Here is a 19931-nt window from a genome sequence, read left to right on the forward strand (position 1 = left end):
ACTTGGACGGGCTCTCGGCAGCGGCAGCTGTACTCAGAGACTTTGGTTTACCTCAGTGTATGTGTCTCCTTCTCCACCTCATCCAACACTACGACTACCCGCCGTGAGTACCCTGGTCCCTGCACCCTGTCCTCCCAAAGCTACCAATCCCCTGAGCCCGGGGCCTTCCGTACCTGCGGAGGGACTGACACCTTGCTGCTTCACACCATCTGCCCGGTCCTCCCTCTAGCAGCGGCAGTACTCCCATTACCACAACTCACAGGTGGCGTCACAAACTTTTCCACTGTAAATAACCCCTTTTATGGATTAGAGTGTCCGCCAAGCCGGGTCTGGACCCCTCGAGCCACGACGATCTCGGATCCGAGCAGCCCGATTAACACCGGGGCGGCACAGCTATATATGCTGTCATACTCGGATCTGAAGAGCCGACAGTCAGCTTGAGTGTAACATGCCAGAAGCTGTAGCCGTGAGTGAGGTACTCATCTCCTATGCCCCACCACACTACATTTGCACTGTGGGTCCTCGCTGGGTGTGTTTAACTTTGTGGTGCTCTGTACTTGAGCAATACACCTCCGCAGACTGCTCAGTGCCATTGGATACGGCAGGCCAGGACTAGATAATTCACAGTGAATTGAGAGAGACCAATGTCCAAAAATATGATTTTTTCTGAAGTTTAACTTTGTAGCAACTATACACAACACATAGTAGGCACAGTTCTTCTTGTACAATTCTCTTGCTTTATACTACTTCTTAGTTACATCTCTCAACAGCTTTTTTTTTTTTTTTAAAACCTCCCATTCACTTGTAACCAACTACATTTCCGTTAACAATTCTGATGAATCTCGTCTTCCCCTGTGAGGCTCCACTAGAAAGGTTACGTTGATACGACTCTTCACCATCTTATACAAAGTCCTTTCTCTGAGGGTTGTGTACCGCCCTGAGAGGGGTCCGGCCGCTTCCTCCGCTTGCTCGGGCCGAGCCGCTCGAGGTCCGGGCTCGGGTTGTCGGTGGTACGAGCGCCTCCGGACCGGGGGCCGCGTCACTCTTGTTAAAGGGGTAGGCGGTGGGAGGATGGTGGTCGTGTAACGGGTCTTGACGCCACCCACGGGTCGTGGTGACGGGAGAAGCACCACCGCTGCGGCTGAAGTGATGGCGGGCTTGTCCGGGATCGGTGTTGCGGCCGCATCCCAGATGCTAGCCCCTCCGTGGGTAGGGGCGGCGTGTCCCGGGGCCCGGTGGAGGATGGGGGCGACTGTAAGGGTTGGTTGTCGGTGTTGTTTCTGGTGCAGGGCGCCGTGCCGTGGTGTAGTGTGTCATGCCCGGATGGCACTGGTGTACTCACGATTAATTCACACTGAGTCACTGGTAAACCAAAGTTCGGGTCTGGTCGGTTCCCGCGGCTGGCTGCTGATGTCCCCCTGCGGGGTTGATGGTGGCCCCTTTTCCCATGCACCTCTAGATGTTTGTGTTTCGGCTCCCCCCTGCCTGAACAGTGGTAGCCCGCCCCCACGGCGTTGAGCTGCCGGAGGAGCCCTCGGTTGCCCGCAGGCGCTGGCCCGTCGGGTGTTTGGCCCTTGGCGGTGACGCTCACCCGGTCTCGGGGCTTTTGCCTTCTTTCGGGACTTTGGTTGTGGATGAATCCGTGAGGTACGGCCAGCAATCAGTCAATTTGCCTATACTCAGTGGCTTCTAAGCTAGGATGGGGTCTGAGTACCCTCCATTTGGTGCTCCGGTACACGTTTGACTCCCCGGTTCGGGACCAGCGGGCCACAACCCAGGCCCGGTCCATACGGTTCCGCCGGTTGCTGTACCGGTACTCCTGCAGACGGCCACCACCATAAGGGGCCCAGGCTCCTACCCAGGTCCCTGACAGCTGCTCCACTACCACTCACTGTCACTGTACAAACTAATCTGCTTGAACTTCCTGCCCCAGGACAGTAGTCTCCTCGGTGGGCGTGTCTTTCCGCCTGACTCCGCCCACCTGGTGTGCTCTACTTGCCCTGGGGGAGGCATCAGGTCTCCCTTTCGGGTGACATGTGTGTGACCTCACAGGGGGTGGGGGTGTGTGTGTGTATGTGGCTGATGTATTTACCTGTGACCCCTGGGGTCCAGGGCGTCACAGTTGCAGACTCTAGGCTGTTGTGCGCGCTCAATCACCCTTATAAAAATTTGTCTGCCAATATGGCGACCATTATTCACTTCAGTGTTCACAATTAGGAAGTATAGTGTCACTCACGGCCCTCTCATAAAACTCATGTTCTTCATCTGTTTCTCTCCCCAAAGGTCTCTGAATTCACCTGGAACTCTCTCTGCACTCTTTTACACGGCCTCCCTGGCCTAGATTCCGGTCTATCAGTCTTTTCTCATTTACCTCAAACTCAGCAGCCTACTAACACTCGGACCTTAGGTCCACTAAACATGAGCTCTGACTACTCCTCTCTTTCTGTGAAGCAACCCTCTAGTCTTACCATTTATCTCCTCAACAGTCTGAGTCAGCTTTATACATTAACACCACTATTGCCGAACTACATACAAGTGTAACTGGTTCTTTTTACTCACTGCAAGCTGGTAACTGGTCACCCGAGGCTGGATGGTCTTAACCGCAGGTCCCCTTAGTCCCAGTGCCGGTTTAGTGACCTGGTGGCTTTTTCCCCTGCACCTGTCTTTTGGTTGGTGGGTTTCCGTGGCGTAGAGCAGCTGGGGGTCCCCTCCTGGTTGTCTTCTTTAGCAGTCCATATGACGGTAGCATGAACCCTGTGGAGTTGGAGTGTCTAATCCTGTCCCCAGTTCTCCCTTTGCTACTCAGTCCCGAACTTCAAGGTCAGTGAGGTCCTTGATGGTCCCCTCACTGTGCAGATTTTATTAGGTCTGCCTGGAGCTTTTGCCTGACCTAGGATTCTGTACCCCATTGATGCGTAGTTTGGGAGCACTCCATTGTACTCCACTGGCAACTAACCGCCTGGGCCCTCAGGTCACTGTTCACTGTCAGTCCGTCTGCATACTTGTACTGTCACTGCTCAACTAACTACTGTCTCTCTGTCAACTGTCTGCCCCTCCCACCTGGTCGTCTAGTGGACTGGATTGGCTCCACCTCTAGGCGGCCATCCATTGGTCCGACCCTAGCCTGTTACCATTCTATGGGGGGATGTTGGGGAAGAACAGGGATTACCTGGAGTGTTTGTGTGTTACCGGCACTGGTCTTCTGGGTCCCTAGGGGGTAAGCCCTGCATCCTTGTGGGGATGCAGTACCTTGTAGCTCCCTGATGGCCTCAGGGGCGCTACACATACAATGCATGATCCTCAAAGCAATGGCTGCCAGCAAACTTATGGGCGAGTTCTCCAGTTTTGCAGAACTCCCAGTAGAGAAGCTAATTACAAATATCAAGTTACTGATTAGTGATTTTAGTAGTCTTGTTTGTTCTTTTTAGTCTTAGTCTTTTGTCTTCTTGCCAAGCACATTGCGTTTCTGTTAATATACCACGTATCCCCTAAAATCCAGATGTGCATCACAACTGATTTACTGTTTTCCTATAAAGATGAGACAATTTGGCAAGCACTCAAATTACTGAGCCTCTTTGATCACTGGCTCATCTCTGCATGATCAAATACAATACCTACAGGAATAATTCAAGTAATAGCATTCACAAACACGAGTTCATAAATTGAAGGCGTTTTCAAACTAAAAAAGTTAATTTTAATCAATAATAAATACCCAAATTAAGTGTGATTTATAAAAAATGCTCCTGTGCTGAGATAATCTTATATATGTGTCGCTACTATCTACTGTGTAATGTCTGTGTCTGTCCGTACAAGGACATGGTCTGATCATATCACAACTAGAGTTGAGCGCGGTTCGTGGTTCGTGGTTCTCCAGTTCGCGGCTCGAGTGATTTTGGGGCATGTTCTAGATCGAACTAGAACTCGAGCTTTTTGCAAAAGCTCGATAGTTCTAGATACGTTCGAGAACGGTTCTAGCAGCAAAAAGCAGGGCTTTTTACAGCTACAGTGTGCAGGAGCCATCGCTGGCAGCCTGCCACAAGCTGGTAACCAAGATAAACATCGGGTATCCAAGCAAAGCGCTTTGGTTAGTAACCCGATGTTTATCTTAGTTACGTGCAGGAAGCCCACACTTTCCCGCTCAGCTCGCTCCGCCCCCTCCTGCCCGCGGCATGTACACATACATACACAAACACACACACACACACACATCCCCCCCCCCCATCCCCCCCCATCCCCCCCCATCCCCCCCCGCCCGCCCGCTCGCTCGCTCGCTCGCTCGCTCGGCTTACCTGCGGTGATGAAGTCCCGCCATCCCGACCTCAGCGCTGTCACTGTCCTCCATGGCCGCCGCTTGTCACATCACCTATCGCTTCCGACCCGAGACTGACTAGCGGTGACGTCACGGACCTCTCGCGATACTTGCTGTGAAGGCGCCGGTCATTGACCTCAGTGACAGGGGCTGTCAGTGTGCTGGAGATCAGCGCAGGTAATGTACCTCGCTGACAGCAGCACTTGTCACCCCCCTGCAGTGACCTGGGCTGACCCATTGATGTTAGCTCAGGTCACTGCACTGCTCTCCCAGCCAATGGGGAACATCCTGCTCTTCATTGACTGGGACAGTGTGGATCGTCATGGCAACCCCTTGGATTACACCAGACCTGGATTTGTTTTTCAATCTAATAAATTGGTTAAAGAGGGAATGTTTTGGGGAGTGTTTTTTCAAATAAAAATGTGTTTGTCGTCTATTTTTTTTTATTACTGACTGGGTTGGTGATGTCGGGTATCTGATAGACGCCTGACCTCACCAACCCCAGGGCTTGATGCCAGGTGACATTACACATCTGGTATTAACCCCAAATATTACCCCGTTTGCCACCGCACCAGGGCGCGGGATGAGCTGGGGCGAAGCACCAGGATTGGCGCATCTAATGGATGCGCCACTTCTGGGGCGGCTGCGGCCTGCTATTTTTAGGCTGGGGAGATTCCAATAACCATGGACCTCCCTAGTCTGAGAATATCAGGCCCCAGCTGTCTGCTTTACCTTGGCTGGTGATCCAATTTTGGGGGACCCCTACGTGTTTTTTTTTTTAATTATTTATTTAATTTAAAATAACAGCGTGGGGTGCCCTCAGTTTTGGATTACCAGCCAAGGTGAGGTTGCCAGCTGTGGTCTGCAGGCTGCAGCCGTCTGCTTTACCCTAGCTGGCTACAAAACTAGGGGGAACCCTATGTCATTTTTTTTTCATTTTTTTGGCTAAATACAAAGCTAAGCACCCCTTAGTGCCACATGAAAGGTACCAAAGGGTGTTCCACTTTTTCTCCATTTTTTTCTCCACTTTCTCTCCACTTTTTCTCCACTTTTTCTCCATTTTTTTCTCCACTTTTTCTCCACTTTTTCTCCACTTTTTCTCCACTTTTTCTCCACTTTTTCTCCTCTTAATCTCCACTTTTTCTCCTCTTATGCTCCACTTTTTCTCCACTTTTTCTCCACTTTTTCTCCACTTTTTTCTCCACTTTTTCTCCTCTTATGCTCCACTTTTTCTCCACTTTTTCTCCACTTTTTCTCCTCTTATGCTCCACTTTTTCTCCACTTTTTCTTCACTTTTTTCTCCACTTTTTCTCCTCTTATGCTCCACTTTTTCTCCACTTTTTCTCCACTTTTTCTCCACTTTTTCTCCACTTTTTCTCCTCTTAATCTCCACTTTTTCTCCTCTTATGCTCCACTTTTTCTCCACTTTTTTCTCCACTTTTTCTCCACTTTTTCTCCTCTTATGCTCCACTTTTTCTCCACTTTTTTCTCCACTTTTTCTCCTCTTAATCTCCACTTTTTCTCCACTTTTTCTCCACTTTTTCTCCACTTTTTTGTCCACTTTTTCTCCACTTTTTCTCCTCTTAATCTCCACTTTTTCTCCTCTTATGCTCCACTTTTTCTCCACTTTTTTCTCCACTTTTTCTCCACTTTTTCTCCTCTTATGCTCCACTTTTTCTCCACTTTTTCTCCACTTTTTCTCCTCTTATGCTCCACTTTTTCTCCACTTTTTTCTCCACTTTTTTCTCCACTTTTTCTCCTCTTAATCTCTACTTTTTCTCCACTTTTTCTCCACTTTTTCTCCACTTTTTCTCCACTTTTTTCTCCACTTTTTCTCCACTTTTTCTCCTCTTATGTTCCACTTATTCTCCACTTTTTCTCCACTTTTTCTCCACTTTTTCTCCACTTTTTCTCCTCTTATGCTCCACTTTTTCTCCACTTTTTCTCCACTTTTTCTCCACTTTTTCTCCACTTTTTCTCCTCTTATGCTCCACTTTTTCTCCACTTTTTCTTCACTTTTTTCTCCACTTTTTCTCCTCTTATGCTCCACTTTTTCTCCACTTTTTCTCCACTTTTTCTCCACTTTTTCTCCTCTTATGCTCCACTTTTCTCCACTTTTTCTCCACTTTTTCTCCACTTTTTCTCCACTTTTTCTCCTCTTATGCTCCACTTTTTCTCCACTTTTTCTTCACTTTTTTCTCCACTTTTTCTCCTCTTATGCTCCACTTTTTCTCCACTTTTTCTCCACTTTTTCTCCACTTTTTCTCCACTTTTTCTCCTCTTATGCTCCACTTTTTCTCCACTTTTTCTTCACTTTTTTCTCCACTTTTTCTCCTCTTATGCTCCACTTTTTCTCCACTTTTTCTCCACTTTTTCTCCACTTTTTCTCCTCTTATGCTCCACTTTTCTCCACTTTTTCTCCACTTTTTCTCCACTTTTTCTCCACTTTTTCTCCTCTTATGCTCCACTTTTTCTCCACTTTTTCTTCACTTTTTTCTCCACTTTTTCTCCTCTTATGCTCCACTTTTTCTCCACTTTTTCTCCACTTTTTCTCCTCTTAATCTCCACTTTTTCTCCTCTTATGCTCCACTTTTTCTCCACTTTTTTCTCCACTTTTTCTCCACTTTTTCTCCTCTTATGCTCCACTTTTTCTCCACTTTTTTCTCCACTTTTTTCTCCACTTTTTCTCTTCTTAATCTCCACTTTTTCTCCACTTTTTCTCCACTTTTTCTCCACTTTTCTTCACTTTTTTCTCCACTTTTTCTCCTCTTATGCTCCACTTTTTCTCCACTTTTTCTCCACTTTTTCTCCACTTTTTCTCCTCTTAATCTCCACTTTTTCTCCTCTTATGCTCCACTTTTTCTCCACTTTTTTCTCCACTTTTTCTCCACTTTTTCTCCTCTTATGCTCCACTTTTTCTCCACTTTTTTCTCCACTTTTTTCTCCACTTTTTCTCCTCTTAATCTCCACTTTTTCTCCACTTTTTCTCCACTTTTTCTCCACTTTTTCTCCACTTTTTTCTCCACTTTTTCTCCACTTTTTCTCCTCTTATGTTCCACTTATTCTCCACTTTTTCTCCACTTTTTCTCTACTTTTTCTATGGTCGGTCTACCCATTAGCTCTGCCATGCATAGTGTAGCTCTACACCTACTGCACATGTTACTTTATGATTGACATCTCTTTCGTAACCAGAGCTGTCTAAGTCTACTCTGACCCCATATTTGTCATTACTATATTGTCCTTGTACTGTATTATGACATTTGTATCATGTGTTTCATTTCTTGCTGTGTTGCAATTTTTTTGCTGCATCCCAATTGTACCTCTACATTGTTCGAGTTTATGTTATTGTTCTCTCACTCTTATGTGATACTGATTATTGTCATTTTTCATGATTACATGCAGATAAGTCCAATCTGACGAAGGCTCAGGCCGAAACGTCATTTGTAACTTGTTTTGGACAAAAACATATATGCTTATGAAAAAAAAATTTTCTTAATACGGACCAATAAAGAGTGATTTTGCATTACTATCCATTGTGACTTACTGACTTAGTCTGGGAGATATAGAGTGCCGAGGTTACTCACTAATTTTATCTATTATTTACCTCTGAGCACCTATATACCAAGTGAGCAGAGCTTCCTCCTACAGTAGTTCTCCTGATTAGGCATGCCCTTACCTCATGAGCAGGGCATTTGCAGCTTTGGTAGACAACCATTACGAACATGGACTCTGCTGCTGTGGACCCCGGGGAGAGTGAGTGCAGATTCATTGCACCCACACTCCTCACATGAAGGGTCCGCACTCCTAGAAAATGGGGGATACGTTCCCTGAGTGTCTCCCCCCCCCATATTCTAGACGGTCCAGAGTCGTCGTGGGGACCCCTTTATTTTTTTTCTTACAAAAAATTGGTGAAAGAGGAAATGTTTTGGGGACTGTTTTTTTCAATAAATTTCTTTTGTCGATTTTTTGTTTTTGTTAGTACTGACAGTTTATGATGTTGGGTATCTAATAGACGCCATGACATCACAAACTGCTGGGCTTGATCTCAGGTGACTTTACAGCTAGTATCAACCCGATTTATTACCCCGTTTGCCACTGCACCAGGGCACGGGATGAGCTGGGGTGAAGCGCCAGGATTGGCGCATCTAGTGGATGCGCCACGTCTGGGGTGCCTGCGGCCTGCTATTTTTTAGGCTTGTGAAGGCCCAATAACTATGGGACCTTCCCACCCTGAGAAATACCAGACCACAGCTGTCCGCTTTAACCTTGGCTGGTGATCCAATTTGGGGGGTCCCCTACTTTTATTGTGTAATTATTAATATTTATAAAATAATTATAAAAAAGAGCCTGAGGGGACCTCCACATTGGATCCCCAACCACGGTAAAGCTGCCAGCTGTGGTTTTTCAGGCTACAGCCGTCTGCTTTACCCTAGCTGGCTATCAAAAATGGGGGGACCCAACGTAATTTTTTTTTTTTAACTATTTTTTAAATAGAAAAAATTAATGGGCTTCCCTGTATTTTGATTGCCAACCAAGGTAACGGCAGGCAGATGGGGGTGGCACCCATAGCTGTCTGCTTTAATCTGCGCTGAGAATCAAAAATACCGCGGAGCGCTACGTCATTTTTTTAAAGATTTATTTTTACAGCACTGTGATGTCCAGCAATCAAAATACAGGGAAGCCCATTTTATTTTTAGTTATTTAAATAAATAATTAAAAAAAATATATGTTAGCTCCCACTGCATTTTTTGTATTGCTAGCTAAGGTAATCCAAGCAGCTACTGGCTGCTAACCCCCACTGCTTGGTGTTACCTTCACTGGCAATGGAAAATCCAGGGAAGCATTTTTTTTTTTTTTTTTGCCAAAAAGCTACAAAAAAAGGACGTGAGCTTCGCCCATATTTTTGTATGCTAGCCAGGTATAGCAGGCAGGTGCTGGAAGAGTTGGATACAGCGCCAGAAGATGGCGCTTCTATGAAAATTGCCATTTTCTGAGGTGGCTGCAGACTGCAATTCGCAGCAGTGGGGCCCAGAAAGCTCAGGCCAACCGGTGGTGCGGATTCCAATCCCCAGCTGCCTAGTTGTACCTGGCTGGACACAAAAATGGGGCAAAGCCTACGTCATTTGTTTTCTAATTATTTCATGAAATTCATGAAATAATAAAAAAAAGGGCTTCCCTTTATTTTTGGTTCCCAGCCGGGTACAAATAGGCAACTGGGGGTTGGGGGCAGCCGTACCTGCCTGCTGTACCTGGCTAGCATACAAAAATATGGCGAAGCCACATAATTTTTTCAGGGGGCAAAAAACTTCTGCATACAGTCCTGGATGGAGTATGCTGAGCCTTATAGTTCTGCAGCTGCTGTCTGTCTGTATGGAGAAGAGCAGACAGCAGCTGCAGAACTACAAGGCTCAGCATACTCCATCCAGGACTGTATGCAGAAGTTTTTTGCCCACCAAAAAAATGACGTGGGCTTCGCCATATTTTTGTATGCTAGCCAGGTACAGCTGGCAGCCACGGGCTGCCTCCAACCCCCAGTTGCCTATTTGTACCCGGCTGGGAACCAAAAATATAGGGAAGCCCGGTTTTTTTTTAATTATTTCACTTATTTCATGAAATAATTAAAAAACAAATGACGTGGGGCTTCGCCCTATTTTGTGTCCAGCCGGGTACAACTAGGCAGCTGGGGATTGGAATCCGCAGCACAGGTTAGCCCGAGGTTTGTGGGCGCCTCTGCTGCGGATTTCAGTCCGCAGCCGTCCCAGAAAATGGCGCTCTCATAGAAGCGCCATCATCTGGCGCTGTATCCAACTCTTCCAACAGCCCTGGAGCCGGGTGGCTTGTTGGGTAATCATGAGTTAATACTGGCTTTGTTTTACCAGCCAGTATTAAGCCAGAGATTCTTAATGTCAGGCACGTTTGACCCGGCCATTAAGAATCTCCAATAAAGGGTTAAAAAAAGACACCACACAGAGAAAAAATACTTTAATAGAAATAAATACACAGACACATTAGAGACTCCATCTTTATTACCCCTGTCAGCCCTCCACGATTCCTGCTCTTCTGTCTTCTTTCTTTCTAGTGTAGTAGTAGTGACGATTGTAGTGAGGAAGGATGAGATTCACCAGCTCATCACTTGGGGCTGGGGAACCTCCATCCTAACTACAATGCTCACTACAATCGGGAAGCAGCGTGCAGCCTTCACTCCGTGAGTGATCACTGCTGGCTGCTAGCGGTAACGCTGACAGACGCGTTACCATAGCAACGGTGCTCTCGGAGCCGCGGTTAGCGGTGACGTCACCGCTAACTGCGTTGCTATGGCAACGGTGATCTCCGTTAATGACCGGCTGTGTCAGCCGGTCCCTAACGGAACGGGGAGTCGACCGTGTGCTAGAGCATGTCGTCGGTACACGGCGATACACATATGTGCACCGTGTACCGGAGAGATGCACTCGCAGGTCCTACATGACGTGTCATAGTCATGTGACACAGTCTGTAGCCAATGAGATAATAGCCACGTGACTGGTCACATGGCTATTTTGACGTCACGATAGGTCCTGCTCTCTGCTGGCAGTGCAGGTCACCGGGAGGATTCAGCGATCATCGGATGGAATAGCGGCAGGAGACAGAGTGCAGAAGGGATCGCGAGGACCGGTAAGTGTTATGGCAATGTTTATTAACTGTTTGTGTACATTTATAATGCATTTTTATATGTTTGTGATTGCCTCCCATTATAGCCTATACGTTCGAGTTCGGTTCGTCGAACGTTCGACGAACCGAACTCGAACGGGAGCTCCGTTCGGCCGAACCGACCTCGAGCCGAACCGCGACCGGTTCGCTCATCTCTAATCACAACTCCTGGGCGGGGGGGGGGGGGGTGAAAGTAAAAAAGTATACAGAGATTACAGCATGAGATTACAAATTAAAACTTTCTTTGAGGTAAAACATTTTTGAAAAACGGTGATTTACCTCACAAAAAGAATCAGCTGTGCTCCCTTGCCATAATGTCTTTATACTCTTTTGCAAGCTCCCTGGCCCTGGAGATGTGGTGTGATCAGACCATGTCCCTGTATGGGCCAGACACGGCCATTACACAGCACATACCAGGGACACATATATAAGATTATCTCAGCACAGAAACATTTTTTTAAATACATCCAATTGTGGAGAATATCATTATTCCAAGATCTATTGATTAAAATCATATTTACATGACCTTTATTAGTAGGAATTAGGAAAACTCTTTTAAGCGTTAAGTTGATTGGCTGTAACATTTACATGTCTTTATACAATTACTAAGATCTGTTATCTTTAGAAGTTACAATGAAAGAAGCCATTACATTTCAGTAGAAAATTATTGCATATATCTAAATCGTACACTTTATTAAGGAATTGCATTCACCATAATTTTCTAAAGGTTGTAAGTATATATTAACAAATAATTTTCCCCAAATTGTGACAGTATATGCATTGTGTTTATACAGGTTAGATTTAGAAGATATAGTGAAGTGAGATACTAATAACTATGATCTCCGACTTCAGTTCAGGCCTTAAAGGGAACCTGTCATGTTGAAAACGGTGTCTGATCCATAAGCAAAATATTGTAGACCAGGAGATAATCAGATTGATATTCATTTTTTGTGGGAAAAGTATCAGTAAATCTTATATTTAACTAGTTGCAGTACCCGGGCGTTGCCCGGGATAGTAACTGTCTCTCTGTCTCTCTCCCAGTCTCTGTCTGTTTCTGTTTGTCTCTCCCAGTCTCTGTCTGTTTCTGTTTGTCTCTCCCAGTCTCTGTTTGTCTCTCCCAGTCTGTCTGTCTCCCCGTCTGTCTCTGTCTGTGTGTCTCTGTCTATCTCTGCGTGTATGTCTCTGTGTGTCTGTCTCTTTCCGTGTCTGTCTGTGTGTCTGTCTCTATCCATGTCTGTCTGTGTCTATCTCTCTGCTGTCTGTGTCTATCTCTCTGTCTGTCTCTGTATCAGTCTCTGTCTGTCTCTATCTCTGTGTCTGTCTCTCTCTCTATGTCTGTGTCTGTCTCCTATCTGTTTCTCTCTATCTCTGTATCTGTCTCTCTATATCTCTATGTCTGTCAATCTCTTTCCCAGCCTGTCTCTTTCCACGTCTGTCTCTTTCCCGTCTGTCTCTTTTCCCATCTGTCTCTTTCCCCGTCTGTGTCTTTCCCCGTCTGTGTCTTTCCCCGTTTCTTTTTCCCAATCTGTCTCTTTCCCCGTCTGTCTTTTTCCCTGTCTGTCTCTTTCCCCGTCTGTCTCTTTCACCGTCACTGTCTCTTTCCCCATCTGTCTCTTTCCTTGTCTTTGTCTCTTTCCCTGTCTGTCTGTGTCTGTCTGCCTCTGTCTGTCTCTTTCACTGTCTGTCTCTTTCTCTGTCTCTTTCCCTGTCTGTCTCTGTCTATTTCCCTGCCTCTTACTCTGTCTGTGCCTATGTCTGTCTGTCTCTCTCTATCCGTCTCCCCACGACATCTTATTACCTCACATATAAGCTTCTTATACTAACAGTTTATTTTGTTCCTATAGCAACCACTCACAGCTCCTATTAATAACCTTTAGCTCGCAGCTCTATTGACTTTAATTGAGGTTTTATGGAGAATAACTGTAAAGCGCGGGGTTAAATTTTCCTGAAAAAAATATAGTCTATAACGTTCCCTGAGTCACATGGAGTGTCTGTACAAAATTTCGTGATTGTAAATGCGACTGTGCGGATTCCTTTAGCGGACATACACACACACATACATACACTCAGCTTTATATATTAGATTTATCAAAATCCCTGTTTTTTGTATGCATTGGAGTCCATTAGGCGGTCTAACTCAGTGATTATGAATTCCCTATATAACTGTGCATGTAAAGATAGTCGTTTATCAGTAGTAGAACCGCCCACTTGACTCATATATGTATAAAAACACCAGGAATTTTAATGCAAAAATACAAGTTACATCTTGTCCAACAAACCTATATATAATTCTGCTGAGCTTCTCCTCTACTCCATGCTGTACACAGATTACACTGTATACAAGGTGACAGGTTCCCTTAGTACATGTAGAGATGGTTTCCTTTCCTTCCATATCTTACATCAATGATGCTCGACAGCCATATACACATAGGGATGGATGACTCCTGCTATTTTGGATACATGGTTACTCAGAGAAGGAAACATAATCTGGGATTAGTATTCGGAATAATATACAAATACTTCTCTGTACTAGGAATATACTTTGGCGTCATTGGTAACACCTCTGTATATATTGTTGCTATTATATGTATGTGACCTTTGTATAATAATTTTGATGTGAACTGATTAGTCTGGAAGAAAAGTGCCGACCAATGCTGAAGAAAGCAGCAGAGAAATAATCTATCAAAGGATAGTCACAATGATAGAGGATATACTGTATATCAGCATTAGGAGGCTTTTTTGCATACTGTATATAATTGATATAAATTGTGTATTTTTTGTCTTTCTGGCAGATTCCCCATGGTGCTCACCTATAAAAGTTAAGAGTGGACATGCCACCTGCACCAGTCCTTCCCGCTCATATTACAAAACTGTGAAAGGGACAAGGTGCAACATCTACTGTCAGAAAGGCTATGAGATAAGTGGAGCCTCTCAGGTTATTTGTCAATCAGATAAACGCTGGTCTGGCAAATCGATATGTAAGCGTAAGTATCAGGGATTAACGTTTTTTTAGTCTCATGCCCAAAAGCAACTTTACGTTATCAGACAACCGCTGTCTAGGGAAACACTTTGTTTAAAGAAAAATATAAAAAAAATGCTTTACTCACTCTCCTCAGGTCCAGCACTGAGTTTCCGCTGCAACTCCCAGAGCCTGGGGTTATCTTCAGCTTTGATATCACTTCTACAGTGCTGCAGCCAATCAGGCTTCAGTGGCTTTGATCAGACCATGTCGTCTACCAAGGCAGAATTGTTGACCTCATCAGTTGGCTGCAGCGGTATCAATATGATGTTAGAATTGCAGGAGCAGCGACAGAGGCTCAGCGCTGGACCAAGAGGGGAAGACAGAGATGCAATTAGCATTAGTTTTCTCATCCTTTGAATTACTGCTCATGTATACATGAACCAATGATTGCCAAGTGTACAAGAGAATTGCAAGACCATTGACTGTGAATTCAGGTTGTGATAACACAGGCTTTGCTCGATGTATCATTCCATGAAGATACAATGATCTTTAAAATTGAGCCACAGAAAAATGAGATGTTTGAATATTTGTAAATAAGATTTTTTGTGCTAATGTGCTTAATTACTTTTAATTAGATTTCAATATTAAGGTCTGCAAAGATCTGCATATCCTTTCACAATCAGTTGATACAGCAGTAGTATGGTAAAGTGTTTGTGTTTGTAATCTGTATAATATCTTATCAGAATGGAAGATTAAAAGTGTGGTTCACCCATATTTTTTATTGTCTAGATCGATATTATATTGAGAAACAATGTTTCTCTCAAATACCTTATGTTGGAAATAGTGCCTGTAAGCGGCACTATTGCAAACTGGTGTTCCCCGCTCCGTGACCCCCAGGCTCCGTGATCTCAAGGATTCGGTGACGTCAAGTCAAGTTCCAGACACGTCACATCCCTGCGGCTGGCCCCAGCCTTCCTGACTCATTGGGCTGTGGGCGGTGTTTCACCGCTTGTCACAGCTCAGCGTGTCTCCTGCTTGCAGCGCTCTGCTGTGAGGGAGGAGGGAGGAGGGAGCTGATGGGCTGTGACAAGTGGTGAAATACCGCCTACAGCACATCACTCACGGACACTGCGGCCGGCCACGGTGTCAGGAACTTGACGTGACGTCACCAGAGCCACAAGGTCACGGAGCCCGGGGGTCATGGAGCGGGAACAGCGGTCTGTAATAGCGCCTCTCACAGGCACTATTGCCAACATAAGGTAATTGAGAGAAACATTGTTTCTCAATATAATATCGATCTAGACATTAAAAAATATGGGTGAACCACCCCTTTAAGTATGAATACAGTACATATTAAACTACATTGTATATAAATACATTTGGTACTCTGTAATAGAGATTTGAGAACTCAAATTTATATTTCTAGACATATATTTATCATATTTATTTATGAGGTGTGTATTGCTTGACAACAGGGTAAGATGGAGTTAATGTTTGGAATTAGCACAGAGTGGGAGGAGCTAGACTGAATGGACAGTGACAGTTTCCTGTCAGGAGTTTAGATAGTGCCAGCGTGCAGTAGTGATGTTACTAAGGTTTGACTAGTGAGCAATGCCGCATGATGTGGGTGTCCCTGATGTGAGAGGAGACCGAAGTGGAAGATAGCATGTTCCAGCGTATTGAGAGAGAGATTTGACTGAAATGTAATGTGAGCATCTGGAGACAAGTCCTGGAATAGGACACCTAGCGAGATGGCCCCAAGTTGACAACTCAGATAGGTGATGGGCCAGGATGGACCAGAGAATGTGAGATACGATACGATATGATACACTTTATTGATCCCTTGGGAAATGATGGTATCACAGCAGCACAATTTAAATAATAACATGAATTACTTAATTGACAAGACAGTAGAGTTGACAGAAGAACATTATAAATTAGAGTAGGTCATACACAGTGGGTAAACTGAAAAGTAGAAGAAATTATGAAATTTGAATATGAATTAGAAATTATAAAGAGATTATGTGCGTGCCCCAGGTAGGAGCTCCTTAAGAGTCAGCAAGCTAGAAGCTAAGTTCAGCTGTGGTGCCCTGGACAAGCCAGGGGCCACAGAGAACAACACCAACACACCCCACACTCCCGGTCAGGCACATCAAAGTCAGACACAAACCCTTGTTGCCTCCCTCCAGGGGCTGATGTTCACACCAGGGGGTGGGACAGGCGGTTGGCCTCGCCCACCGAGGAGTTCACAGTCCTGGAGGCGGGAAAAGTAGACAGTTTAGTTTAGTTGTGGAGTGTGAAGTTGGATGAAGAAAAGTGTGGTAGAGGAGCAACTATCTGACAGCGTCCGGGTGTGTGGCCCGGGCGGTACAGCAAGTTTGGCAGACGGTGGTGACCATCTGCAGGAGTGGCCTATCGGAGTCTACCGTAAGGACCGTGGACGGGCGGTGGCCCGGCGGTACCGGACCGGTACGCCAAGAGAAGCCAGCACCATCTGACAGGGGCTTACGGACCCCGGCAAGGCTAGGAGTCGCCGTGAATTTGCCAAATCCGTCAGCGAAGGGAACCTCCTGGGTTTCCCAGCAGCCAAGTCCCGACAGAAGGCAACAGTCCAGCCGTGAGAGGGAAACACAGTCACCGCCAAGGCTAAAGTTCCCAGGGCCAGAGCCTGCGTGCAAAAGGGGCTCCTTCAGCCCATATCCAAGCTGGGGAGCGGGTTACCGGTGGGAACCCATCGGAACCGTTTACAGTACACAGGTGCAGGGAAAGGCAGTCACCATCAACCTGCTGGGAGAAACAACACCGCAGCCGTCTGTGGGACCCGTCCATCCAGCCGTGTGTTTTACCGAGAACTGTGTCCTCATCATTGGCTGAGTGAGTACCACTGTGCCGTGCGGCACAGCGCTGCCCCCGCAACCCTGCACCTCACCAGGCCTTGTAACCCGCCTGTCATCCATCCCTACCCCATCACCGGGCCCCGGGACAACCAACCCCCTACCCACGGAGGGGAGAACTAACATCAAAGCTGCTCCCTGTCACCGCTCCCGGGATCCCCGTCTAGAGCAGCGGTGGTGTCACCAATATCACCACAACCGTGGGTGGCGTCACGGACAATATCCAATCCCCACAATCAAACACCCTTTTCACTCACGGGCGAGGAGCGCCGATCGAGTCCCCTGGATCCGGCCCACCGCTCGAGCCACCACCGGGCAGTCGCAGCCGATGCAGCAGCAGTAGCCGGACCCGAGCAGTGGGAGAGCGCAGCGTCCCCTCCTCCGCCTGCGACAACTTGGCGTCACGAACAGGATCCTACCGTTCTACCAACTGGTGGAAGTGCGCCTTGTGTGACCGCCGGAGGTGTCCGGCCGAAAAATTTGTGAAGCCACCATCTTGGGCGCGAAGAATTCCCGCTCGAGCGTCTCCTCGAGTAGTGGAGGCGCGAAGGCCAAAACCCCGCCCCTGTAGAGGAGGAGCCGGAAAGAGACTAAGGGGGACTGATGGCGTCTGGCCGCATGTAGCCCGCGGCTTTAAAAGCAGGGACGCCAGGACCCTGCGGCCATCTTGTTCCTGGAAGAGGCCGCCAGAAAGATGTACATATCGTGCCGTAGCACCGTAGCCCCCGCGCCTGGAACCGCGGCGTGGGTGGAGATCCGGACCGCGCAGCTCCAACAACGGCTGTAGGTCAAGATGCAGCTCTCCTTGGAGGAGTGGGAGGCTGACATGGCGGAGGTTATAGTGACCGTGCGGAGACGCGAAGAGGAGGCAGCTTCGGAAGGGACGGTGAGTGACCCACGCCTCGGTACCCCTAGTGGGTCGGTCATCGTGGCTGCGGGACCTGGTCTGAACCCGCTCGCCCTGCTACCTCCCTCGCTACCCGTATCGGTTGCCGTGACCCCGCCACTAGGCCCGCTACCCCCGCAACCGGTAGCGGTACCCTGCATGTTCGCCCAGGCGGATCGACCTGTAACCGGAGCCCATGACCGACCGGAAGTGCTGCCCTGGAAAGTACAGAAGCCCGAGCCGGAGGCATTACAGAGACTTCCCCCGAGCCGGAGCCGACAGACCGCTCCGTGCTGAAGGCCCAGCGGAGGAAGGCCCCTGTGCCCATCCCCCACACCTCGGCTGAGGTTGCGCCGGGTTGCCGCTGCAAAGCAGCACCCCAGGCCAAGTCACCGCGGGACCTTCCACCCAGATCACCAGTGGTGGGCAGTGTCCGTAAGGTCTCGCGGGGCCCGACCCGTGCGCCGGAGCTCGCAGCAGCACCGTACTGGGATAGGGAGCCGACACCGCTGGGCCCAGAGATCGCGGAAAGGGAAAGGAAGAAGGCGGAGTTGGTGGCCCGTACGATCCGGGAGAAAGAGAGCCTCCGCCAAGCGACCTTCCGTGTCCGAGGCCCCCTGTATGAAGGGCAGGTGAGGCGGTTTGATGTCCGCCGGGGCTATGGCTTTATATATGAGCCGGGCCTGGAGGCCGAGGTCTTTATAGCCCGGCGGGATGTTAATGCCCACCTGCCGGAGGAGCACCCAGGCCGCAACCTGATGCCAGGAGACCTGGTGCAATACACCCGGCACTGCGGGGAGAGGAAGTGGTTTGCGTTGGACGCAAAGCTGAGGGGCAGCCAAGAGGCCCGAGTGTGTACCGCACTCCCTCCCCCGACCGACGCCGAAGAATCCGAGTGATGGCAGCGGAGTACCGTTGCAATTGTCCCCCATTGGGACCACCAGAGTACTGTTTAAAGTTTCTTCAAATGATCAACCGAGAAGATTCACCAGATTGTCAGCTTGATTAGAACCGGTCGTTGCCGGCACCGTTGTCCCCGTGGGGACTCTCTACAAGTTTTGCATAAGGGACTCCTTATGGACAAGCCTGAGAACTAGCAGGGCAACCACAAACTTGTGGCATGTAAATAAAAATGTTTTGTGGCTATACCGTTACCGCCTCCAGAGAGGCAGATTGGAGGAAGGGCCCGCAGTGGAGCAGGCTGGGGCCCAGCCACCACCGGAACCGGTGGTGATCCTCTGGGGGTTTCAGGGGCTCCCCATGGACGTGCTTGGGTGGGGAGAGAGCGGAAGCCGTTACCGTTTGCAACGTTAAAGTAAGAGTACCTCCCGATGTGGGAAGATGTTATTATACTTGTAATCCCTGTTTTACCGTTTATTTTTCAGTTTGTGAAAATAAAACCGGTGATGGACGGGCAGCCCGCGGACGGTCTGCATTTTACTAAGGGGGAATGTGGCACCCTGGACAAGCCAGGGGCCACAGAGAACAACACCAACACACCCCACACTCCCGGTCAGGCACATCAAAGTCAGACACAAACCCTTGTTGCCTCCCTCCAGGGGCTGATGTTCACACCAGGGGGTGGGACAGGCGGTTGGCCCCACCCACCGAGGAGTTCACAGTCCTGGAGGCGGGAAAAGTAGACAGTTTAGTTTAGTTGTGGAGTGTGAAGTTGGAGGAAGAAAAGTGTGGTAGAGGAGCAACTATCTGACAGTGTCCGGGTGTGTGGCCCGGGCGGTACAGCAAGGTTGGCAGACGGTGGTGACCGTCTGCAGGAGTGGCCTATCGGAGTCTACCATAAGGACCGTGGACGGGCGGTGGCCCGGCGGTACCGGACCGGTACGCCAAGAGAAGCCAGCACCATCTGGCAGGGGCTTACGGACCCCGGCAAGGCTAGGAGTCGCTGTGAATTTGCCAAATCCGTCAGCGAAGGGAACCTCCTGGGTTTCCCAGCAGCCAAGTCCCGACAGAAGGCAACAGTCCAGCCGTGAGAGGGAAACACAGTCACCGCCAAGGCTAAAGTTCCCAGGGCCAGAGCCTGCGTGCAAAAGGGGCTCCTCCAGCCCATATCCAAGCTGGGGAGCGGGTTACCGGTGGGAACTCATTGGAACCGTTTACAGTACACAGGTGCAGGGAAAGGCAGTCACCATCAACCTGCTGGGAGAAACAACACCGCAGCCGTCTGTGGGACCC

General features: G+C 48.1%; 1 protein-coding gene across 2 annotated transcripts in view; it reads left to right on the forward strand.

The window, feature by feature from the left end:
* Positions 1-19931, forward strand: part of SRPX (sushi repeat containing protein X-linked) — a 237066-nt gene that overhangs the window by 107371 nt on the left and 109764 nt on the right. For both annotated transcript variants that reach the window (XM_075333515.1, XM_075333516.1), the window contains one exon: positions 13789-13980. In XM_075333515.1, the coding sequence (XP_075189630.1) occupies positions 13789-13980 (192 nt within the window). The remainder of the gene's footprint in view (positions 1-13788; positions 13981-19931) is intronic.

The sequence above is a fragment of the Anomaloglossus baeobatrachus genome, chromosome 2 (assembly GCF_048569485.1).
Source record: "Anomaloglossus baeobatrachus isolate aAnoBae1 chromosome 2, aAnoBae1.hap1, whole genome shotgun sequence".
NCBI classification, from domain to species: domain Eukaryota; kingdom Metazoa; phylum Chordata; class Amphibia; order Anura; family Aromobatidae; genus Anomaloglossus; species Anomaloglossus baeobatrachus.